Source organism: Nematostella vectensis, chromosome 8, assembly GCF_932526225.1.
Source record: "Nematostella vectensis chromosome 8, jaNemVect1.1, whole genome shotgun sequence".
NCBI classification, from domain to species: Eukaryota; Metazoa; Cnidaria; class Anthozoa; order Actiniaria; family Edwardsiidae; genus Nematostella; species Nematostella vectensis.
The window spans coordinates 14,875,089-14,899,772 of NC_064041.1; the positions used below are offsets into that span (position 1 = coordinate 14,875,089).

At 40.3% G+C, this 24,684-nt stretch overlaps 3 protein-coding genes and 1 long non-coding RNA gene across 5 annotated transcripts in view; 3 read left to right on the forward strand and 1 right to left on the reverse strand.

The window, feature by feature from the left end:
* The window catches only part of LOC5510516 (valine--tRNA ligase), a 53,198-nt gene that overhangs the window by 1,716 nt on the left and 26,798 nt on the right, over positions 1-24,684 (reverse strand). Inside the window, exons 13-26 of the mRNA XM_032379648.2 lie at positions 22,433-22,514; positions 21,892-21,968; positions 20,658-20,748; positions 19,906-20,011; positions 19,731-19,801; positions 18,733-18,963; positions 12,166-12,234; positions 11,935-12,013; positions 7,426-7,553; positions 6,803-6,958; positions 6,083-6,147; positions 4,834-4,969; positions 4,498-4,609; positions 4,071-4,243 (exon numbers count right to left, since the gene is read on the reverse strand). Coding sequence (XP_032235539.1) covers positions 4,071-4,243; positions 4,498-4,609; positions 4,834-4,969; positions 6,083-6,147; positions 6,803-6,958; positions 7,426-7,553; positions 11,935-12,013; positions 12,166-12,234; positions 18,733-18,963; positions 19,731-19,801; positions 19,906-20,011; positions 20,658-20,748; positions 21,892-21,968; positions 22,433-22,514 — 1,576 coding nt within the window. The remainder of the gene's footprint in view (positions 1-4,070; positions 4,244-4,497; positions 4,610-4,833; positions 4,970-6,082; positions 6,148-6,802; positions 6,959-7,425; positions 7,554-11,934; positions 12,014-12,165; positions 12,235-18,732; positions 18,964-19,730; positions 19,802-19,905; positions 20,012-20,657; positions 20,749-21,891; positions 21,969-22,432; positions 22,515-24,684) is intronic.
* Positions 2,008-3,252, forward strand: LOC5510493 (histamine N-methyltransferase B). Its single transcript, XM_032379654.2, has one exon. The coding sequence runs from the start codon at positions 2,162-2,164 to the stop codon at positions 3,011-3,013; it is 852 nt and encodes a 283-aa protein (XP_032235545.1). The 5' UTR covers positions 2,008-2,161; the 3' UTR covers positions 3,014-3,252.
* Positions 8,367-11,183, forward strand: LOC125570085. The gene is made up of 2 exons (XR_007312426.1): positions 8,367-10,492; positions 10,678-11,183. It is a non-coding gene; the product is annotated as an uncharacterized LOC125570085 (long non-coding RNA).
* On the forward strand, positions 12,373-14,730 carry LOC116617183. 2 transcript variants are annotated; one of them, XM_048730952.1, is made up of 2 exons: positions 12,373-12,849; positions 13,102-14,730. In XM_048730952.1, exons 1-2 carry the CDS (start codon positions 12,750-12,752, stop codon positions 14,199-14,201), a joined length of 1,200 nt encoding a protein of 399 aa, XP_048586909.1. In that variant the 5' UTR covers positions 12,373-12,749; the 3' UTR covers positions 14,202-14,730. The 2 variants fall into 2 exon arrangements, with proteins under 2 accessions (XP_048586909.1, XP_032235540.2); XM_032379649.2 differs by having other exon boundaries at positions 12,374-13,722; positions 13,807-14,730.

Consider the following 24,684-nt stretch of genomic DNA (forward strand, 5'->3'; position numbering starts at 1 on the left):
CGTCTGGCATTTATGTCAGCTTAGTTTTATTTTTCCTCTCCAACATTTGAAAAACAAAGTCGCCTGATACGCGGCCTGTGATTTTCTTGTTCCAGAGTCCTGACAGCTCTAAAAAAAGCCATACGAATAACACTTAGAACGAAAACAAGGATGGATGGCGATTCAGCTGTTCAGCCTTGCAAAAAGGTTGAGGTTAGTTTTTTTCACTCCCAAATTTTGCACGGAGTGGTGTCACAACCAAGTTGTTGGGGAGAGAAGTGAAACGCTCGGCACAGCGGCAACTACCTGGAGTTTACTAGCTAGCCAAACGAAGCCAAACAAAACAGACTTCTGTAATAACGACAGTAGGCTGTAGTGGGGGCGGTACAGGTACCGGGTTTTACTTCGCTGTTACAAACTCAAGGTTTACCCGATAATATACTCTGCGGCTTCTACCGCACCCCTTTTTATAAGTTCCGACAACGGTGTCCCTTAGGTAATCCGACACTGACAGCCATGGGAAGCTTTTAGCTCTGTTTAGATAAGGTTTCAGCCAATGGGCGTCCTAGGAACGAACTACCCCCCATGGGTGTGTCGGTTTGTTACCCTTGGGCTACCGTGACTTACGTAATGTTTACATGTTGCTACTGACTACGGTTGTCACACACTAACTTGTCACACTGCTAGTGCGCATGGCAAGATACACACATGAATATAATGATTGACAAGATTCCAATCATTTTTGCACTCAAAATCTTAAACCGTACTAAATCCTAATTTCGTCGACGGCCAGGTCTGAATCCACACAGAGCAAACCCTGTGTGAACTCAGATCTAACTTTTCTTCCTTCGTTAAGAAGCGCGAACCGAGAATTGGTGGCCAAATTCTGATTGTCAAATGCCCCTGGAAAAGGGACGCGCAACTCCTACTTTTCCACTGGGTCAACTTTTCCACTGGGTCAACTTTTTACTTTTCGTTATCCTATTTCATAGGAACGGCTAAAGTTACTTTGTCGATATAACTTGCTTAAACAAACAGACGCCTTTTAGTTGAATAAACAAAACGTACTTATAACGGTTCTTAACTTCAGGAAGGTCGGTGTTTAATTAAAGTAAGATATTTAGTTGTCAAAGATGACGTTGATCTATATTTCGTTATTTTCCTCCGTGAAAATAAGTCTGTTTTGCTAGGTGTCATAACCAAGTACGAATATTATTGACATTTCGTGCTGCGTTAGTCGGATGCATAGCTGTTACTGTTACTCAGTTAATTGCAAATGTAGTTGTCTATTATGCACCGAAAGCGAAGACGTACATGTTTGGCTTAGAATTGACCGTTCCTCACGCCGCCACATTGTTGGAAATAAGCGAGTTTGGTAGGGATTCACCTCTAGCTTTGAAGGCGAAGCGAAGGTTGCTATTTGAGACCATTTACGTTTTTTGTGTGAGTGACATTCTTTGCGCGATAAGAATAAAAGCAGAGTTCCCCTGACATCAGGTAGATTTCCTGTCCTCGGGCAGGACATCGACTCCTTTGAAGTTTTGTCCCGACCGGCGAATTTGTCGTGTTGCGTAAGAACATAGGTTGCACTTGGCTTCGTAACATGTCACGGACATCTGTCAGTTTTTGGGGTCAGTACGCAGCTCTTACAAGCTGCAATTTGATTTGGCAAATGAACAATATCCGCACCTCGACACAAAGAACGAGAAGAATAGAGACAAAAGAATTCCTTTGTAGAACAAAGATAATAGGAGACAAAGCAGCTGCGTACTTACTCAGTTTTTGAGCTTATCTAAACAGAGATGTCCTGAGCATCTTGCTAGTGCGACCTAAACGGCTCATTTTAACTCAATATGTTTACTACAAACTAAGAGTCACAAACAACGTGATCAAATACCGTGGAACAAGGATTTTTGTGCTTGAACCCTTTGCCCGAAACGTTTTCTATTATCTTTGTTCTACAAAGGAATTCTTTTGTCTCTATTCTTGTTCTTTGTGTCGAGGTGCGGATATTGTTCATTTGCCCATCAAATTGCAGCTTGTAAGAGCTGCGTACTGACCCAACGTAGTCAAAATAACCGACTAGGCAACGAAGCCGAACAAATCAATTTACATACACAATCGATAAAGAGAAACCAGATAGGTCTCGCTTTGGCCTTGTGAAAGAGGACCAGAAAATATTATGTCTGTGTTACCTATATTAGACCACTATAACCACAGCTACTTTGTGTTTTGGAAGTGCTCAAATATAGATCAATCAACAGCTGCCTGCCTTAAAGAAGTCATTCCAAACATATTGAGCAAGAAGGAACTAGTTATTTCGGTTGAAAACCCTATCCGTATTCTTAGTGTTGGTAGTGGCAGAGGCGAATTGGATATGGTAATCTTACGATCAATTTTAGCCGGCTATAAAGCGGGAAGAGCTTTAATACATCAAACGGTAGTGGAACCCAGCAATTCATCTTTGGTGGATTTTAAGAAAGCCGCTGCAAGTGACGATATTCCAGAAGTGGTTTTCTCTTTTCACCCCACAACTTTCCAAGAGTTCTCTAATGGTAATCAAAGAGAGAGAAAGTACTTCATGATTCACTTTCTGCATAGTATTTACTACATGGATATAAAGACAGCTTTAGCTTGGTCGTATGACAACCTCCAAAACGGCGGTATAATTGTATGCCTTGTGCGAACAGCCCAGCAACCAATATACCAAACTCTAAAGATGCTTGCAAGTTTAAAAGGCAAAGCCTTCTGTCATATCTGCAGTGAGGATGTTACCGACGTTATCAAGGAGAATGGCTGGGAATTCGAGAAACACGCAGTAAAATTTTATCTTGACCTCAAAGATATCCTCGATGCAGAATCCACCGAGGGTAACCTATTGCTGGATTTTCTAACTCTTACACCTTATTTCAGGAAGACAGAACCTATTGAGATTGCCCAACAAATTGAGGAATTAATTAAAGAGCTTTCTTACATACAAGATGGAAAAATGGTAGCCAAGTTTGATAGCGAGTTAATAGTTATACACAAGTGATTATCACAAGACCTTTCGAGTAAACCTTTAGGTACAAATATATTTTTAATTAAACATTGTCTAAAGGTGGTACGGTAGTACGGGTCGTAGTACAGGTCAACCAAGTCCACTGTATGTACGAATAAAATTAAAATGGGGTCAATGTCACGCTGTGTGACGTTTGTAGAGTACTAAGGATGTATAGTTAAAATTAACGCCGTTCATTCTACTATGAAATAAAATCGTAAAAATCTCAATAATAATCATACTTGGCAGCTGTGTCTTTCATGTAGTCTGGGTGAAGATTCAACCCATTTAGGCTTTTATTTCTCAAATAACGAGTCCCCCCTTCCCCTCCCCCCCAATAAAAGAAGAGAAAAAAAGAAGAAGTGTAGCCTTTGGCATTTTCCGGACTGGGCACAAACGAAAAAAATCCGCTTCCTCGGAATTCAAAATGTTGATCCTTTTAGATGACATCAAGACTAATCTTACTCAACTCATCGTACGATAATAACTACTCCCGTACCCCCCCCCCCCCCCCCCCCGACACACGCTTTATTTTAACCAAGATTTTGATAGTATTTATGTACAGTCAGTCCAAGAATAAAATGGTCCCCCCCCCCTCCCCCGATCAAAAAAATCGAGCACTTTCATGTTTCTCATTGAAATCGGATATATGCAACCATTTGCCCCTGTCTGTTGGATTCGTGAAGTTACTATAGACCTCTCTCGTGTCGCGTATGTCTTGCTGGTCATTTTTACGCACCTTTAGCAGCAGATGCACCTTAAAGTTACTATTGACCTCTCTCGTGTCGCGTATGTCTTGCTGGTATGTCTTACGCACCTTTAGCAGCAGATGCACCTTAAAGTTACTATTGACCTCTCTCGTGTCGCGTATGTCTTGCTGGTATGTCTTACGCACCTTTAGCAGCAGATGCACCTTAAAGTTACTATTGACCTCTCTCGTGTCGCGTATGTCTTGCTGGTCATTTTTACGCACCTTTAGCAGCAGATGCACCTTAAAGTTACTATTGACCTCTCTCGTGTCGCGTATGTCTTGCTGGTATGTCTTACGCACCTTTAGCAGCAGATGCACTTCGCACTTGCCAGTTACAGTGTCGACTGCGCAGCCCTGCGGCGGCCTCTCGTGGCCGAGGATGTTGAGCTTGCTGAATCCACCGAGAGAGAGTGCCGTGTCTACTAACGGCTTGATGGAGTTGGCGAGAGCGTCATCCGTGAACACAGCATACACTAGCAACACAAACAGGTGTCGACGAGTTGTCGAGTTTGCATCAAATACCGTAAATGATATAATAAACGTCCGGGGAAAATATAACAAACCCAAATGTAGTGGGGTTTTAGTCTCAGTCATGATCACGTTAAATTAAAACCTGCGTAGCAAACATTTGTTGATATCATGGGACTGAGGAGCAGGAGACCTTTCTCTAGACACGTGTAGCTGGGCCATGTAAAGCATAGCGCACAGGCGCACGTGCATTCCTCACCTTCAGGCTTGGCTTTGACCACCTGGTACTCCTGCTTGATAGACCGCACGATCTTCACGATGCTCAGCATGAACTCAACTTGCTCCTCCAACTCAGCTTGTCTCCATGGCAACTAAAACAGAATTAGAATTGGCCTGTGTTTTACATACAGTAAGGTTGTCCGGATGATACGTGATACATGTACTGGTTGGCGCTTGGCCGTAGCTTCTGTGTACTTATGTTCGTTGGGAATGGCGTGTTGCAAATGCATGCCGGTGATTGGATGTTGCTTCTGTGTGCTTATGTTTTTCGGGTGTGGCGTGACGCAAATGTAGAGCGGGGATTGGCTGTACTTACGTTCTTTGGGTATGGTGTGACGCAAATGCTTGGCGCTGATTGGCCGTTGCGTCTAGGAAGTCTCTGGTACAGTTCTTCTGTCACAAAAGGCATCATGGGACTGAGCAGAAGGAGCCCTTTCTCTAGACACGTGTAGCTGAGGCATGTCAAGGGCAACACGCAATATCAACCTTTGCAAAGCCATATATGCATTTATGTATATACAGTAAATGATCTAATAAACGCCCGGGGCGTTTACTAAATTTCGATGGTCCGAGAGGGGGCGTTTATTAGAGAGGGACGTTCTTTACAAACTATGAAAATATAACAAACCCAAGTCCAGTGGGGTTCTAGTCTCAGTGAGGATCACGTTAAATTAAATCCTGCGTTGCAAACATTTTCTGAAATTTAGCAAGTCTCACACAGTAATTTGATTTATTTTAGCGAAATTACTATGTCGTTTGCTGGGAGGGAGGTAAGGGAGGCCTTAATTGGAGAGGACAACACGCAATATCAACCTTTGCAAAGCCATATATGTATTCATGTATATATCACTTTGAACGGAATTATTTCTCCAAATAATATTTTTACGGCCGAATACATATATTCGCTATTCGTACTTTTTATTCAAGCGTCCGCGAAAAAAAAACTTAACCTAGCAGGTGGTACTATTAATATTCAAACTGTAAAATGTCCGATAGGGTCTGCTTCTGCTTTTTTTTGGTGCTGTTTTTACTGTGCACTGCTTGCTTCCTCTTTAATTTCCTTGTAGTTCACGGTTACGAGAAAGTAGAAGATATCGTTTACCCTCATCTCTTCTATCAGATGTCACTTCCAGGATGAAATCAAGACCACCGTGCGTAATCACGTGCGAAATCGGAGAGCAATAGTATTGTGGTGATGTGTCAGAAACTGATTTAAAAAACGTCGAAAATACCGTTTAAATGACGTCCGATTAATTACCGTTACTTTCCCGTCTAAAGTTGTTTAATGTTAAAACAAATTTCTAAGTGAAATGCTATTGATAAGAACTCTATTGAAACAATGGGGGGTAAAAACAGACTGCTTATTGGCTGTGGGTTAATAGCGTGAACAAAGGCGCGCCTTACTCACACTTGGCAAAACGTCAAATATAGAACTAAATGGATATGTATGTTTTTCGTTCGGGTTCACACAGCTACGTCATAAATAACAATGAACAATACAGAAGAACACAATAGCAAAATCATTTATAGGCATACTCTTATCTACGAAAAAACGTCAAGGATACAGTGTGTTTCGTGTGGCGAGGATCGCCTCTTGGTCGCCACTTTGTAAAACTGGTTTGATGGCCTCCTGCAAGAAAAAAAAGCATACAACTATTTGTTATTGTTTATAATATATAATACGTTTTTTTTGGCAAGAAAACTACAAAATAAAAATCAACGATTGAAATTGATACTTTATTCACGATATTTGAATGAAAGTTTATCAACTACATGCTTGAATTTGCCGATGGTAATGGGTTCTTTAAGTGCCTTGTGTTATGATATCAGAAGTGCCTTGTGTTATGATATCAGAAGTGCCTTGTGTTATGATATCAGAAGTGCCTTGTGTTATGATATCAGAAGTGACTGTCGCCGACAAAAAGATCCTTACGCTAACGTATATGTAAGCCTTAATCTCAATCAAACTCTGTTTTTTATTTATTTTTTTTACGAGCAAATTAACAATGTATTATTCCAAAAACACAGCTTCATTTATGTTTTAACAAATACGCTGGTTAAAATACAAAAGAAATCGTGGGTAAAGAGAGGAAAATGGATTTCTACTTGACCCTAAAGCTGCTAGGATGGCAAAATGGCGCCTGAAAGAGCCACTTTATATAAAACCCAAGAGAACATCACTGACAAGATAGCCACGTTTAGCCCTTATTATACAAGGACGAAGGTCCTCTCCCCCACCCCGAGAAACACAATTTGCTAGCAATGGTCACGTGTTTTGTACGCACCAAGTAGACATCGCAGAGCTCGTACAGCCAAAAGTTGTAGGTGGCTGTGGTTATGGCGGGAAAATCATACGCGGTAAACCCATCGTTGCACGCCTTCTCAGCGAACGACAAGCGACTCAGAATCCATCTGTCCATCAAACTCTCGTTGCCAAGCAACTAATATGTGAAGAAAGAGATTAGGGAATCTAGTGAAAACCTTATCAATATAAAATCTAAAGTTAGATCTAAAGGTCTAACTTTACTTCAGAATTTAAAAAAAGTACAAAAAAACATTAAGTATCATGTACACAGAGGTTCCAAGGTAACTCCAAAGTAAAGAGGTTAAAAAAAAAGCATCGAGTGTCCGGTATAAAAAGGTCCCACTGTACTTCAGAAGTAGAAAAAAGTAAAAAAAAAAAAAGCAGTTTCCAGTATAGAAAGGTCCCACTGTACTTCAGAAGTACAAAAAAAGTAAAAAAAAGCAGCAAGTGTCCGGTATAGAAAGGTCCCACTGTACTTCAGAAGTACAAAAAAGTAAAAAACAAAAAAAAGCAGCAAGTGTCCGGTATAGAAAGGTCCCACTGTACTTCAGAAGTTAAAAAGTACAAAAAAGCAGTGTCCGGTATAGGAAGGGCGCACTGTACCTCAGTAGTCGGATTGGGCTTGAAGCCCTCCCCCAGACCAGAGAGGGCAAACTTGGTAGCGTTCCACAGCTTGTTACAGAAGTGTCTGTAGCCCTGTACACGCAACACGTCCAGATTGATATCACGACCTGAAGAACAATCAAAATATGATATGACGTCACATCTGGCCCAGTCACGTCGCACCCGGCCCAGTCACGTCACATCAAACCCGGTCATGTCACATCCGCCCCCGGTCACGTCACATCCATCCCCGGGTCAGGTCACATCCACCCGGTCACGTCACATCCGCCCCGGTCACGTCACATCCGCCCCCGCTCACGTCAAATTTGGTATGGCTACAGACAAACTGTAGAATGACTAGGTGGTCTGAGGAGGCGTGAATCAGGGAAATAGATTAACACAAGGTTTAGATTGTATATATGTATCACACATCCGTGAAAACAAGTAGTTCAGCTGATGTTTCGGGCGTTAGTCCTAAAAGTAGGTGGTATGTGTAAGTTGAAGTGTTATTATTTACTCCTTTTGGCAAAACATGGCAATTTAACCATGTATTGATTTATTTTTCTCACGTCAAATCTGACTAATTGACGTAACATCCGCCCCAGAAACGTCACGTCTGAAATGGGTGCTCCTGTACATGTTGTCAAAGCTCATATGATACTACAATTTAGCCTACGAGCTCATGTTAAGAAGGTCCAGGGCAAGTTTTCCCAAAATAAGGTCTGGTTAACTTCGGTAAGCTTGCATTTCTGCATAGGGGTTCCTTATGTTATGTAAACCAAAATATCAAAAAGTGTTTTTTTTCTAATGGATTCGTCTTCCAGATATGAGGCTTGAAGAGCAATTTTACAATGTTCAAAGTATGAATTCTCCTCGTTTTTAGGAAGAACTCGGGCTCTGATCAGAAATTAAGCCAACTTTGCTCGCTAATATCTAAATTTCATATCTTTTTAATTTCTTTTAAATTTGGAATTAAGCTTTTGGTCAAAGGAACTCCTTGTATGCGGAATCTTGAGCTTATATATTGAGAATTGGAAAATTTCTTGCCATTTTTTTGCTGTGTCGGTCCATTCAAAGCGTTAGAACTTCCACCATTCAAGAGCCAATACAACACGTATATGGACCAATACAACACGTATATGGACAAATACAACACGTATATGGACAAATACAACACGTATATGGACCAATACAACACGTATATGGACCAATACAACACGTATGTGGACCAATACAACACGTATGTGGACCAATACAATACGTATATGGATCAATACAACACGTATATGGATCAATACAACACGTATATGGACCAACACAACAAGTATATGGATTTCGTTCGAGTCATCTTCCCGTAAGGCGCTAACCTTTCAAAGTGAACAAAACTTTTGAATTTCTTGGAAATGTGAACAATTTCCTTCGGATTGAGCACACGATTTAATTGACTGTATGAAACAATGAGAAATTTAGTCTCATAGGTAGACTTCCTGGATTGAGAGACTATAAAAAACTTCAGGAGTTGCATCAACAAAAAAAAAACCGTTTCTAAGAGCCCGAAACACATAAAAAAAAAACATCTCAAAGACAGAGCCAGGTGGTGGCTTGGTGGAATCGGCAAACAAGGGTGAGAGTGTTGTACGTCATTGGGAAAACAGACTAGTTTCACTGACGCTTCGAACAAAAGACTTACGAGCAAAATAACCTAACGCCGGATAAGGAGTACAACAAAGCACTTGGACAATGTGTTGATTTATCCCACACTGTTAGTTTCAGGGAGTTATTTTTACTCCACTCAGAGAGTAAAAACTACTCTTTGCGATGGAGTACTTTTAAAGGAGTAATTTGAACTCCTTTATTGGAGTAAAAACTACTCCACTGAGGAGTAATTTTTTTGTTTACTCCCTTAACGGAGTAAGTTTTACTCTGCTGAGAATTAGTATCGAATGTTTTTTAGAAAAAGAGTAATTTTCACTCTTGTTGGTCAAATAATGGAGTAAAAAGTACTCTTTTCTGGGAGTAATTTTAGCAGAGTAAAAGCTACTCCAACTATCTGAAGTGAAAAGAGTTATTTTTACTCCAGATGGTCAAGAAATGGAGTAAAAAAGTACTCCTTTTAGGGGGTAGGTTTTGAAGAGTAAAAACTACTCCAGCCATCTCGTGTTGAAAGAGTAGTTTTTACTCCAGCTGTATCTTTTTAGAGCAGTAACAAATCACTCCAAATATATAAAATAAAGAGAGTTGTTTTTTTACTCTGAATTAGCTGAATTTAAGAAGGAAAACGATAGTCTTTATTATATAAGACAAAAGATAAAAATAATAATTTATGGTATTTATTGGTATTGAGACAAAAAACTCTACCCTGTGCCTAGGAGTTTCCTAAGATTTCCTAAGTTCGATCAAAACAACAAAATATGATTAAACTTCCTAAAAATTCCTAGGATTTCCTAGTATAAGCAGAAGACCAGAAAATTGAAATAATTTGGATAAGAAAATCTTAGGAAGAAGATTTGAAGTTCTACAATTTAGGAACTCTTAGGAAATTCTTAGGAAATGCTAAAAGAACATTTTCAATACAAGAACAGGCCTCGCCATACTTGCATATATTGTCAGTTATACTACAACAATAAGAAATGTAAACAAAGACAGGCTTGGACTCTAACATGAGTTTTATGTGGTGTACTTTCAGAATTCGCTCAGAATAATTAGTACTGCATTGAAAAGAAAGATAGGTAGGGTGATAATTGTATAAAAGTCTTAGATCCGATTTGAACATTATAAAATAATATATATTGTTTCTAATAGAAATGCTACTTGAGATTATAAAAAAAAAAAAGAAGTCCCGCTTTGCAGATAGAAGACGGCTCACCAGGGCCCGTAAAACCAAAATGTACCGGGCGTCCCTCGCTTTAGTGGCCGAGAGGGGCTTGGGCCCAAGGCGCAAAATCATAACGGTCGAACGAAAGCCATTATCATAACCTCCAAACAGATAGCCGTTTATTCCCGTCTTTTCTACGCGTAATCCACCTTTTTTGAGGATTTGATGGCAGAACATGGATTGAAGTTAAAGGTTAGTGTGTAATGGGCTTTATAATGTGATAGGTTCAATACTAAATGTAACTTCTGCGACCAACTTCAGCATCAAATCATCGTTCGTGAGCGGATTTCTCGAACTAGATTGATATGTTTTGTGATTCTTTGTTATCTTCCAAAGCAATACTACCTTCTTATGTGTTTCTCTTATTATCTTCGCAGGACATAGATAGAGATAGTAAAATGTGCTCGAGTTGAAAGCCAGAAAAGAAAGAAGTTTGAGGTATAAGGAATGTATCAATGCGTAAATCGCAAGAAACGAATAAAAACTTTGTAAACTTAAGTTATTCACTAATCACTGTACTTACATCTAAAGCGCCTATGCTTTATAAACTGTTACTTGAAGCACAAAATTGAATAACTTAGCTAAGTAAAAACCTAGTAATCAGTCTTGCACCTAAAATTTGTCCAGATATTTATTTTGAATATCTTACGTTACGGTAGTTGGTTTTTGTCCGTATATTCTTATCACAGTAAACCCTGCATATGAAGAACCTAGTTATCTTTTCAAGCTAGCCTACCAGGTTCAAATTTAAATGGTGCATATAGAGGCATTGGGCTTCTAGCTTCTTATCTGAATATACAAAGATGGAGGAGGAGGCAGTTCTTTTGGAAAACCGTAATGACGCCAAAAAGGGTAATGTTCAAAAGCTGTTAAAGTTGTTATAGAAAAATAATATTGTGTTATGTTTGTTTCAGCTTTGTTATGTTGGGACACTTGTTAGTAATTTTGTCCTGGATACCTTATGTCAAATGACTATTATTTTTCAAACATTTTTTCAACTTATATTTTTGTTATTTTTTAAACTGAATTGTTTAATTAAATGATTTGTCAAATTCATAATAACGTCTTTTCCTTGGTGTTTCTAAATTACTCTACTTTCTCCAGTATTAACCCCTGAAGTAGGTGGAGTTTAAACGGCCATTTTGTAAAAACAGGGGGGAGGGGGTTGAAATCATCCCTTTAGTTACCCAATTAGTAGGGGGAAATAACAAAATAGGGAGTAAAAATTGACTCCCATTTTGAGGGTGAATTGTACTCTTTTAATGGAGTAACTACAAGCAACCTAGTAAATTACTCCACTTAGCTACCCCCTAAAGTGGGTAAAATCTACTCCCCTGAGAGAGTAGGAAAAAAGGAGTAAAAAATAACTCCATTTTGAGAGTAAATTGTACTCCTTTAATGGAGTAATAGCAAGCAACCTAGTAAATCACTCCCTTTAGTTACTCCCCTACAGGGGTAAAATCTACTCCCTTGAGAGAGTAGAAAAAAGGGAGTAAAAAATTACTCCAAAAAGGGAGTCATTTTGTACCTCGTTTTTTTACTCCCCTTTTGGAGTTAAAACTACTCTCTGAAACTAACAGTGCAATCAAGAGCCCGTCTTTGTCTAACGCTTTAACAAACAAGCAGAACCCCACCTTGAGCCGTGTAAGCACAAAGAGCGAATCTAAGTGCGTCTGTTCCACACTCGGGGATGCCATTTGGGTAGTCCTCTTTCTGAAAACAGATAAACAGTCGATCACGATTGGTCTTCCTCTAGCCCTTAGGGGTGAGTTACCGCGAGAAAAAGTCCCGTTAACCAAAGAAGCCCCCCGCCTCCCTTTCGAAAGATGACTGGTAGACCGAATGGTACCGTGATTTGTCCTCACCTGTCCTTTCTTTGCTCTCTCAACTTCCCGAGGATCCAGATTACTGTTCTCAAGCAGTTTGTGCAAGTCCTATGCACATAAAAAACGTACAAAGCTGTTAAATGGCTTACAAAGATATCAATAGAGCAATATTTCCGTGCAAAATCCCAACAAGCTTTTAATGTCAACAGCTTTCAAATGAGTAAACACAACACAAACACAAAGCTTAAAGGCGGGTCGGAACCTTGTGAATTCAGCTGTATCTCCGCGATAAAACCATAATCCTCAATCACTGGGACTAGCTGTTGTAGTGAATGGACGTGTCCTAAATCGCTCCGGCTTGTCATGTAGAATTTCAAACTTTTCGAGATGAGCGAGGCAGAGAAATAAGTAAAAGCACAAGATGCAAGTACAAATAGTCAGAGGGCAGAAAAACGACGGAAGCGTTCGCGTACGAAAAGCTCGCAAACAGAAATGGAGGACAGCCATTACAAGTGTGTTTGCAACCACGCACTACTCGTGGACAAGCTAGAGTTAATGAACGCAAAACCCGACTCAACTATGCTAGCCATTAAACAGCTACAAGGAATGAACGCACTCTACTCATGGACAAGCTAGAATTAATGAACGCACTACTCATGGACAAGCTAGAATTAATGAACGCAAAACCCGACTCAACTATGCTAGCCATTAAACAGCTACAAGGAATGAACGCACTACTCATGGACAAGCTAGAGTTAATGAACGCAAAACTCGACTCAACTATGCTAGCCATTAAACAGCTAGAAGGAATGAACGCACCACTCATGGACAAGCTAGAATTAATGAACGCAAAACTCGACTCAACTATGCTAGCCATTAAACAGCTACAAGGAATGAACGCACTACTCATGGACAAGCTAGAATTAATGAACGCAAAACCCGACTCAACTATGCTAGCCATTAAACAGCTACAAGGAATGAACGCACTACTCATGGACAAGCTAGAGTTAATGAACGCAAAACTCGACTCAACTATGCTAGCCATTAAACGGCTACAAGGAATGAACGCACTACTCATGGACAAGCTAGAGTTAATGAACGCAAAACCCGACTCAACTATGCTAGCCATTAAACAGCTACAAGGAATGAACGCACTACTCATGGACAAGCTAGAGTTAATGAACGCAAAACCCGACTCAACTATGCTAGCCATTAAACAGCTACAAGGAATGAACGCACTACTCATGGACAAGCTAGAGTTAATGAACGCAAAACCCGACTCAACTATGCTAGCCATTAAACAGCTACAAGGAATGAACGCACTACTCGTGGACAAGCTAGAATTAATGAACGCAAAACCCGACTCAACTATGCTAGCCATTAAACAGCTAGAAGGAATGAACGCACTACTCGTGGACAAGCTAGAGTTAATGAACGCAAAACCCGACTCAACTATGCTAGCCATTAAACAGCTACAAGGAATGAACGCACTACTCATGGACAAGCTAGAGTTAATGAACGCACTACTCATGGACAAGCTAGAATTAATGAACGCAAAACCCGACTCAACTATGCTAGCCATTAAACAGCTACAAGGAATGAACGCACTACTCATGGACAAGCTAGAATTAATGAACGCAAAACCCGACTCAACTATGCTAGCCATTAAACAGCTACAAGGAATGAAAAAGCAGATCTATACTCTGGAACAGGAAAACCAAGAAACGCAAGAAGAGATTATAACGATCAAGGAAGAATTCAAGATGGCGGACACGAAGCTTGAAGAAATGTCAAGTCAAGTCAGCCCGCCTGCAAGGCGCACATTAAGTTTGATAGGCTATTTATTAACGGTGTGCTTTACACCGGCCCGGAAGGGTATAGAGCTTATTAGGTTACCACTTGAAATCAGTTTCTCTCCATATATACTTGCAAATGTACTTAGGAAATTAGATGCCGCCTGGAAACGTTTCATCTGGAAACGTTTTATCTCGGATTTCCCAGTAGAATTTACGCTTGAGTCCATTATTTCTAGATCAGTTTTAAAGGCGGCCTTAAATTTGTCATCTAGCAGATAGCAAAATTGTTGATGCAAAACTTGTTGTTTTTCCGTACGCATAATAATCAGCACTGTTTATGCATCATGCGACATTTTTCAATGTTTTATTGTAATTTATGTTTTTTCCTGTTCATTGTCTTTCAAATAGCAGCTACACACCTCCTTCTATTTTCTGAATGCACAGCTCATTATAAACCGTAATATGCCTTTCAATATCACTGCTTGCTCCTTAAATGCACGCGAAATGAACACAACAAAAAAGCGCAGGCAAATCTTTAGATGGTTGCACAATCAAAAATACAGACTAATTTCAAGAAACCTACAGCAGCAAGTCCCTAGAGAAGATATGGGCGGCGGAATGGGGTGGACCAATATTTTATAGTCACGGAAGTAATCACAGCAAAAGTTTGATGGTTTTGATCAATCCAAAACTTGACGCACAGATTTCAAACTCTGTTACGGATAAAAATGACAGGTATTTGATCCTTGAAATCACAATCGAAGACTCTCCGTTTGTCCTTGTCAATACCTATGCGCCTAATGACATATAAGAACAGCAACTCTTCTTCGACACAGTCAAAGAAAAATTGCGCGCGTTTTCCGGCAAACAAATCTTATGGGCAGGTGATCATAACTGCGCGTTGACGCCATTAGATAAAAGCGGCGGAACAGATGTTAGCAAAAAACACATAGTAATCGATGAAATAAAAAGAGCTTGAGCCTCGCTTGATCTTGTTGATATTTGGAGAAATCAGCACCAAAATATAAGACAATACACGAGGCACAATAGAAATTTAAAAATACAATGCAGACTAGACTACTGGTTGGTCTCAAACTCAACAGCTTCGATAATGGAAAACTCGACTATTCTTGCAACAAGTTTTTCTGATCATTCTGCCGCCATTATCGAACTAAAATCCAAAGATTTTGTCAAGCGTGGACGCGGGTTTTAATAACCTGCTTTTTAAAGGTCCAAAGTTTCTTGACGAATTGAAAGACACTATCACGTCGCAAAAACAATGCTACCGCACAATGGAAGACTTACGCCTAAAATGGGATATTCTAAAGATGGATATTAGAACATTTTCCGTGAAGTACTCCAAAGGAAAAGCAAGAGAAAGAAAAGATAAAGAGAGAGAATAACAAGCCGAATTGAATATTGCGCAGCAAAAATTGAACGAAGATATGAGCGAAGAGAATATGTGTAAATTTTATGAAACCAAACACAAATTAGATTTGCTCGCACGACAAAAAACAAAAGGCACGATCATTCGAAGCCGAGCCAAGTGGCACGAAATGGGTGAGAAAAATACGAGATATTTCCTTAACTTAAAAAGACAACATGACAGTAAATACATTACAAAACTGAATGATGACAATAGCAGAGAAATCACAGATCAGAAAGAAATTATGAATGAAATACAAGATTTCTACGAAAAACTTTACACGTCATCTCAAGAAAATGAGGGCGTGCCCACTAGCTCCGAGTGTTTCTTTAGCACACCCCCAAGTAAAATACTAAATGACAGCGAACAAAAGCTATGTGAAGTGTTCTATTTGAGTGTTTCTTTAGCACACCCCCAAGTAAAATACTAAATGACAGCGAACAAAAGCTATGTGAAGGGAGATTGTCAAAAAAAGAATGCTTAAAAATATTAACGACTTTCCCTAAGGGCAAAAGCCCTGGAAGTGATGGTTTAACTGCTGAATTCTATTTAAGATTTTGGAGACACTTAGAAGATGAATTCGTACAATGTTTTAATGCAGCCTTTGAAAAAGGCGAAATGTCAATATCACAAAAACGAGGCGTCATAACTCTTATTCCAAAGAAAACAACCAATAGATTCTATTTAAAGAATTGGAGACCTATAACCCTTTTGAATGTTGACTATAAAATCAAAAACAATAGCAACTAGAATAGCAAAGCTGCTGCCAGACATCATACACCCAAATCAAACTGGTTATGTGCGTAATCGATATATAGGGCAGAACATGCGCATGATTTTCGATCTAATGGATGTGACGCAAACAGAAGATATCCCTGGAATTGCTCTTTTCTTAGATTTTCAAAAAGCTTTTGATAGCCTTGAGTGGAATTTTATAAGGAAAACATTGAAAACATTCAATTTTAGCCCAGACATAATCAAGTGGTTTAATACATTTTACAACAACATTTCTAGCTGTGCGCTAAACAATGGATATGCCAAACCCTTTTTCAGCCTCCACAGAGGATTAAGACAAGGATGCCCAATGAGTGGGATTCTGTTCATTTAAGCGGCCGAGATTTTAGGAAATGCAATACGAAAAGATGAACAAATTAGAGGAATTAATATCAACAATTCAGAATTCAAATTAACACAATATGCAGATGAGACGACAATCTTTGTAGCTGACATGAAATCAGCAAATCACCTCTTTGCGCTCTTAAAGAAATTTAACGAATGCTCCGGGTTAAAGGTAAATCTTTCGAAATCAGAAGGCCTCTGGCTGGGTAGAAACAGACATTGTCAAGAAACGCCTTTCGGTATCCGCTGGCCAAAGAAATCAGTTTACGCACTCGGCATCCATTTTACTTATGATAAAATAACCTTAAAAAAGAAAATCTCAGTGTTAAACTTGCAAGCATGAAAAAACTCTTAGACGTTTGGAAAATGAGAAACCTCACGTTAGAGGGAAAAAGTTAATATTGTGAAAACCTTGGCACTATCAAAACTTACATACGTCGCTTCTTTGATATCAATTGACAATGACTTTACGACTGAAGTAAACAAAATAATCTGGACTTTTATTTGGGACAGAAAGCCGCCTAAAATTAAATCGAAAACGATGATTGGAAAAAAAATCGAAGGCGGTCTCAACATGCCAGATTTTTTTATTATAAATAAGGCTATCAAAGCAAGTTGGGTCAAGTGACTTTGCACACACGACGAGCGAGAAGAGGAGAGTTGGAAGCGCATCCCTATTTCCCTCCTACAATCCGTTGGAGGAACATTCCTTTTCGATTGTGATTTTGATATAAAAATATTATCTCTCAATCCTAAACTCCCAAGCTTTTACAAAGATGTGTTAAGGGCTTGGCAAGATTTAGAGCTTTATGAGAAGTCATCGGTGTTTGAAGAGTATATTTGGAACAATAAGCAATGTAAAAATTGCAGGAAAATCAATCTTTTACCCAAGCTGGCAAAAACACGGAATTTCTCAAATCAAACAATTAATAAATGAACAACGAATTTGGATTTCAGAAAAGGAGCTAATGTGCTTGTATGGCATAAAATCTAACTTTCTAACACTCTTTGCATTGAGAAAAGCCATCCCCTATGAGTGGAAGTCCCGAATGAAAACAGAACCGCTGCCTCAGAACACAACTGCACCAACTCTAAAAATGCCCACTTGTAGAGAAGCAAGAGAGATCCTCTGTGAAAAGCAGTTCCAAACACCAACAGCCGAGAAAAGAATTATTAAATGTGGTTTCTTTCAGGAAAACCTCGCCCATGTCTACGTGCTCCCGTTTCTCATTACCAGGGACGTTCAGCTGCGAATGTTTCAGTTCAAACTTATTCACAACATCCTCCCATGCAACGCCTCTGTCTTCAGAGATAAAACCGTAGACTCTAACAAGTGCTGCATTTGCAAAGAAATCCAAAATTTACAGCATCTGTTTGTTGAATACAAACAGGTTAAGAAATTCTGGAGTGCTTTTGATAATTGGTGGACCAACAGAAATAGTGAAGACATTGCATTAGAATATAAGGATATTGTTTACGACCTCCACCCAGAAAAAACAGCGAATCAACCACTGAATCTATGCCTGATCTTTGCAAAACGCTACAATTATGGAGCATGCAAGAAAAATGAAAATGTTTATTTTAAAACATATTTGATATATCTAAACACACAATTAGATACTGAAACAGCTGGCATTGCCAAAAAATAAAGTTGTGAGGTGTCTAGCTTGCTCGCTTACCTACAGTAAAAAGGAAAAAAAAGAAAATAATAATAATAATAATAAAAGAACAAGAACAAGAAATTTACAAAAAAAAAAGGAAAAAAAAGAAAGAAAGAATATATATATATACCAGAGAAGTATATGACAAAAAAAAGAAAGAAGTATTGAAAATGTAGGTAGGCCTTTTTTTGTTTGTTTGTTTGTCTGGTACGTAACTTAGTGTAAAGCATACTTTATTAAAATATTACATACTTTATAAAAATATTGATATTGATAATAAAAAAAAATAATATAAAAAAATAATAATAATCCTCAATCACAAGCCAGGTGAGCAGACACGAAAACATCAATAAGAAGCTGTCAGGGTCGGTTACCTGTGCTTTTGGTGCGAATAAAAGACTGGCTTATGTCTGGAATACCATGATTTTTGAAGAAATAAATCAAATAAAAATCAATATAAAAAGTGCTCTGGCTTCATCGAATACTTGTTATTTTTAGGACTTTTTGACATTATCTAGTTTATTCGTTGAATGCCTGTTTTGTTGTTCTTGTTGTTGTAGGAGTGTTTAGCGGAATGCCTGTGGTTTTGGCGGGAATTCCATACCTGTAACGTTATCCCATTGATGACGTCAACAGGATCAATGACGTTGCCAAGGGACTTGCTCATTTTTCTGCCGTGCGCGTCCCTGACCATGGCGTGCAGATAGACCTCGCGAAACGGCAGTTTACCGGTCAGCTTGAGCCCCATTTTTACCATGCGCGCGACCCAGAAAAACAGGATGTCGTGCCCAGTCTCCAGGAGCGTGCCAGGGTAGAATACTTGGAGGTCGTCTGTCTAGCGAGTCAAAAACAAGTCATAGTCATACGGCTTGAGAAACGGACAGACGGGAAGAAAGAAAGTCAGACAGACGCACAGACAGATAGAAAATGCGCAATGTAGATTAACCCAATGACTCCTGTTTTTTCAGCTGTATTTACAAAAGACCAAAAACAGATACCTCCCCCCCATTTTGAGTTTTTTTTACAGTCGGTCAAAGTCAAACACCGCTGCGCCTAGTCAGCGGTATCCAAGCTTTCCAACAGTGCTTTGCGGTCCCATCTCTAATCTCTTGTCGCTGTGCTAATGCGACCACAAGTTGATGGTTGCCTGTATTTTTCACAAAAATACAGCTATTAGCATATTGGGAGAGTGCCTAAGGACATCCTTAGGTCTATTGGGGCATAATTGAGTGCTGTGCTTATGGATATTTGCAAGCAAAGGTGGATTCATGGATATTTTTTCTTGTTTGGCTTTGCCTGGATGAGAAAAAAAAATTCAAATGAATCACCACAGCTCTCCTAAATGCTTCTTTTCTGTGATCCGTAGTCAGACATGAGTTGTATGGCGGCTGCCTGAGGCGCCCTCCCGTGCCTTTAACTCGACCACGTCTTAATATCCGTTCTCGTATTTCAGCATCTAGCTGCGATGAAAGTGATAAGCTACTCTTCTTTCTTTTCTTGAAACCAACTTTATGCATTAATGATTTTTTGAGTTTCTGGTTGTGGGATACAAGCCGGTTGAGGGGTCAATGTGTTAACAAAATTATAGTTCCCTTTTTGTACCTTTTCAGGCCACCCGAATATGGAAAATGGAAAAAGCCCCGAGGAGAACCATGTGTCCAAAACGTCTTCATCTGAAAAATGTAAAGAAAAAAAGGAAATAAAATCAGGGATCAAAAATAGAATAAGAAAAAGTGCAAAAATATTTGGCAAATTATTAAAAAAACAACAGCCCTGCCTTGTCTAAGGTGTATTTTGTCTTCGGTCACACCAAACCGCTCCGCTGCCTTCTTTGTCGCTTCTTCCAAAGAGCGACCGCTAACCCAGTACTTATCATCAATGTCCTGTAAAGAGAGATGAGTTAGGCTGTGTGAGAGCATGAATTCCTGAGTAGGGAGGGGTTTAGAATCCGACAAAATAAATATTGCCACAGGGTTAAAAGGTTTCTTTCAGCCGCCATTTTGTCATATCAACTATTTCTTTGGCATTTTCAAAGATAATATTTTTGGTAAGCCAAAGATGATGTTATGTTTCTGGATGTTTTTTTTTTTTGTCATTTATCCGTAAATGACTTGCAAAGAAAAACTAAAATATAAGAGAAGCGCTTAGTGATTCACTTAGATCACTCCTAATAACGAATATCTTATCCATCAATTTATTCTCTTCAGCTCAGTCCGTAGGTTCTGGAAGAGGGGGGGGCAAAATCCTTCTTAGCTAAATGACCATGCAGCTAACAGAGTCCTTGTCGGCAATACCTTTGTTATTGTTTTTAAACAATTTTGGACAACAAACTATGAGAAGTAATCTCAAAGTAACAACTTAAATATAAAGTCTAATGCTTTAATTACGAATCCAATCGAAAAATATCCCAATAGTTTCTTTAATCCAGCCAATAAAAATGGATAGTTTCTTTTACCCTTCTTACTTTGGCACTGCAAAATGGCACTGTTTAGTGACTGTTTAAGATACCTAAATTGTAAATGAACTTACCTCCCCTCGAGGAACGTTTGGATCGTCTACGGTTACGAAGTACGCCGGGATACGATGGCCCCACCACAACTGACGAGATATACACCAGTCCCTGTGTTAACAGAAAACGTCTACTTAATATCCAGTATTTATTACAGCATGATTTACAGACCAAACTACTAAAAGCTATGCAAATACAGGCAAGCGCAAGAGAACGCAACCTTTTTTTTATTTTCTTGTACTTGTGTTTGCCCGATTCTCACTTGTGTTGCGCTTGTGTTTGACCGATTCTCACTTGTGCTGCGCTTGTGTTTGACCGATTCTCACTTGTGTTGCGCTTGTGTTTGACCGATTCTCACTTGTGTTGTGCTTGTGTTTGACCGATTCTCACTTGTATCGTGCTTGTGTTTGACCGATTCTCACTTGTGCTGCGCTTGTGTTTGACCGATTCTCACTTGTGTTGCGCTTGTGTTTGACCGATTCTCACTTGTGTTGTGCTTGTGTTTGACCGATTCTCACTTGTATCGTGCTTGTGTTTGACCGATCCTCACTTGTGTTGTGCTTGTGTTTGACCGATTCTCACTTGTGTTGTGCTTGTGTTTGACCGATTCTCACTTGTATCGTGCTTGTGTTTGACCGATCCTCACTTGTGTTGTGCTTGTGTTTGACCGATTCTCACTTGTGTTGCGCTTGTGTTTGACCGATTCTCACTTGTGTTGCGCTTGTGTTTGACAGATTCTCGATTGTGTTGCGCTTGTATTTGACCGATTTTCTCTTGTGTTGCGCTTGTGTTTGACCGATTCTCACTTGTGTTGCGCTTGTGTTTGACCGATTCTTTCTAGTATTGGGCTTGTGTTAGACTGATTCTCTCTTGTGTTGCGCTTGTGTTTGACCGATTGTCCATTGTGTTGCGCTTGCGTTTAACCGATTCTCACTTGTATTGGGATTGTGTTAGACTAACTCTCTTTCTAGTTTGTTCTTTAGTTTTATTGAGAACCAACCATTAATACACAAGCCAAAGCGTTTAGGGAACAAAACTTGCTGCTTTGTATCTCTCGACCAAATCTGCCACGACATTGACTTAGTATGCAAACCCTCAAATGGTATGCCGCGATTGTAGAGACTAAATTAACAGGTAAATTCAATACATGAGAACACACTTAATTTCTACAAATGGAAGTTGAATAAATGCAATAGAATTTAGGCATGTCACGAAGTTCCAAATATGGTAGGTGAGGTCCTAATATGGCGTTACCTGCAGTTTTCGAGCCAGTTGAACCAGGTCTTCTCGTGCATACTAGGAACAATCTTGAGTTCACCATTCCTAACGACCTAGGCAGACATTAACAGTGGGTAAATAACAACGTGTGCTATGATACTGGAGCTTCACCCAGGTTCCGCGTGCATTCGCTCCTCGTTTTATAAGTCAATCACAACGGGACTTCGTTGAGTGCAGGCCTACGTTACCGTAAGAGAACGTAGCAGAAAATAAAAGCCATACTACTAAGACTACAAAGTTAAAGAACAAAAAAAATATTTAAAAAAGATTGTGAAATCTTCTCTGCAATAGGACTTAGCTGAATCTCACAATTAATCGGCGGCCTGTTTTCTTTTTCCCTTATTTTATTGCCATAAGCCTTGGTTAATTCAGCCCTTAAAATTTGCTGGCATTGTTGACGGAAAAATAAATTTCAAATGGATTAGATATATAAACCGAACGTTGAAACTGTATGAAAAACGAGCATTTTTCAAAGTAAAATAACGCTGCGTAGAATAGCAAATAGAGTAGGGCTTACCTTGACGGCTTGTGCAGCCATGTCTTGACAGTCCACGTACCACTGAGGCTTAATCAGCGGCTCCACAATATCCTTGGATCGACTACAACACAGAGGAGACGGTAAGGGACCCAAACATGGAAAAGGGTGGCACTATTGGCTCCATACATGTGCCTCTCACCACTGGGTTCCGTGCTGGACTCACGGTCCCGACGTATGGTTCTTGTCTCTGAACCATGAAATTTTCTCAAAGTTCTACTTTCTTTTTCTTGTTCCTCAAAAACCAACAATCTCTATCTAAGGCTACAGTTTTGGAAACAAGGTGAAGGCAGTCGTACCTACATTTGGTACGTCCATGGGGTTTTCCTCCGTTTTCACATAGTCATTTTGCCTCAAGGGCAGTCCAAATGTCCTTTTTATAGCCAGTGTGAACGCAGTCTTACCTGCATGTTGGTACGTCTATGGGGTTTTCCTCTGTTTTCACATAGAGTCCTTTTGCCTCAAGGGCAGTCCAAATGTCCTTTTCATAGCCAGTGTGAACGCAGTCTTACCTGAGTAGTAGGGTTTTGGCGCAGCTGGCGCAACTTTTTGATCTCCCCAAATTTCATTCCAAAAGTGGCGCAAAAGTCTCCGCACACCTCCGCCAAGCCTCGCGACCTGCGCATGCGCGAGTTTGCCAGAGATCTCTTGCACGACCAAGCCCACCCGTCAATCACTTTGTCACGTGATAGCCAAGCCCACCTGTCAATCACTTTGTCACGTGATAGCCAAGCCCACCTGTCAATCACTTTGTCACGTGATAGCCACGCCCACCTGTCAATCATTTTGTAAAAAACCTGTCAATCACTTTGTCACGTGATGACCACGCCCACCTGTCAATCATTTTGTCAAAAACCTGTCAATCACTTTGTCAAAAACCTGTCAATCACTTTGTCAAGAACCTGTCAATCACTTTGTCAAAAACCTGTCAATCACTTTGTCAAGAGCCTGTCAATCATTTTGTCACGTGATAGCCAAGCCCACCTGTCAATCACTTTGTCACGTGCTGCACCTAGGGGGAGCCTGGGGGCTATTCTGGTCTAAAGACGTATGAGACCCTAGATAAAATGACATTAAAGACGGAGGTGAAGATTAAAAACGGTGCGGCTACCGCCGGCGGTTGTTCGGTGCCGGAGGTGAACGTGAGTAACACTGCGGATGCGGGGCCTGAACACTGCTGTTGTAACGCTGATTACTATGAAGACTCAGAATACGGAAGCTTCGACCCCGTTGGGTTTGTGGCCGGAGCGGCGACAATTGTCCTTGGTGTTCTAGCAATGTTAGTCTCCATGCCACGGTATGGCGAAAAAAGATGGGTGAGATACTAGTCCACGGATGTGGTGCGGAGGCTTTAGACCGCACCGCCCCCACGCGGACCCCTTCGGAAGTCTTAGCAACCACACACATCACACCCAGAGGGAGCTCGAGGGGCTAGCCTCTCAGCTTCACATCTAAAAAAGCTTTTGAAAAGTGGTTTAAAGACGTGAACAGTCTAATAAAATGGAGGAACGAACAGTTGAACGCACGGTTGAAGATCGGTCACCACCACCATATAATATCCCCGGCGGACCGGTGCCTGAGATTAACGTCCCCACCCTCATGCCGGAATTTGCACTGTTTGACCGAGCCCTCACCGAATACGAGACTAGTAGAGCCTCCTTGGGAGACGGGGATAGTAGTAACACCCTTTGCAATCATGACGACCTAGTCACAGAAGACGGGGTCACTAGTTGCTTAGAGTGCGGGGAACAGATGCAGCGCGTGATCGCGCACGAAAGGGAATGGGGTTTTTACGGACATTCCGACGGCGAACGGTCTTCGGATCCAAGTCGGGTCCAGGTACGTAGGTCTGAGGATAGAAATATTGACAAGGATGTGGAGAACATGGGTTTTAGCGGGGTAATTGTATCCAAAGCTAACGAGATATACACTCAGGTGACGAAAGGCCAGATTTTTCGCGGCGACCCACGGAAGGCGGTCGTCTTTGCGTGTATCTACTACGCCTACAAGATGTCCGGTAAGTGTCAGACACCGAAAACCTTGATGGAAACTTTTGGATTGAGCAGGAAGAGTTGCCTTAAGGGTCTAAAAATCTTTAGTATTAACGTGCCTAAAGATTACTTACTACACGGAACGTCTCCCACCGTCGTGGACCACATTCACGATGTGATGGATAGATTCTCGGCGTCCCCCGCACAGAAGGGAGAGGTGGTCCAGCTCTACTACAGATCTAA

Excerpts from the sequence above, each read along its gene's own strand:
- LOC116617183 (XM_032379649.2), top strand. The coding sequence starts at position 12,750 with ATGGACAAGCTAGAATTAATGAACGCACTACTCATGGACAAGCTAGAA. Across the intron at positions 13,723-13,806 it reads AGCCATTAAACAGCTACAAG|GAATGAAAAAGCAGATCTAT; the intron begins GAATGAACGCAC and ends AACAGCTACAAG.
- LOC5510493 (XM_032379654.2), top strand. The coding sequence starts at position 2,162 with ATGTCTGTGTTACCTATATTAGACCACTATAACCACAGCTACTTTGTG.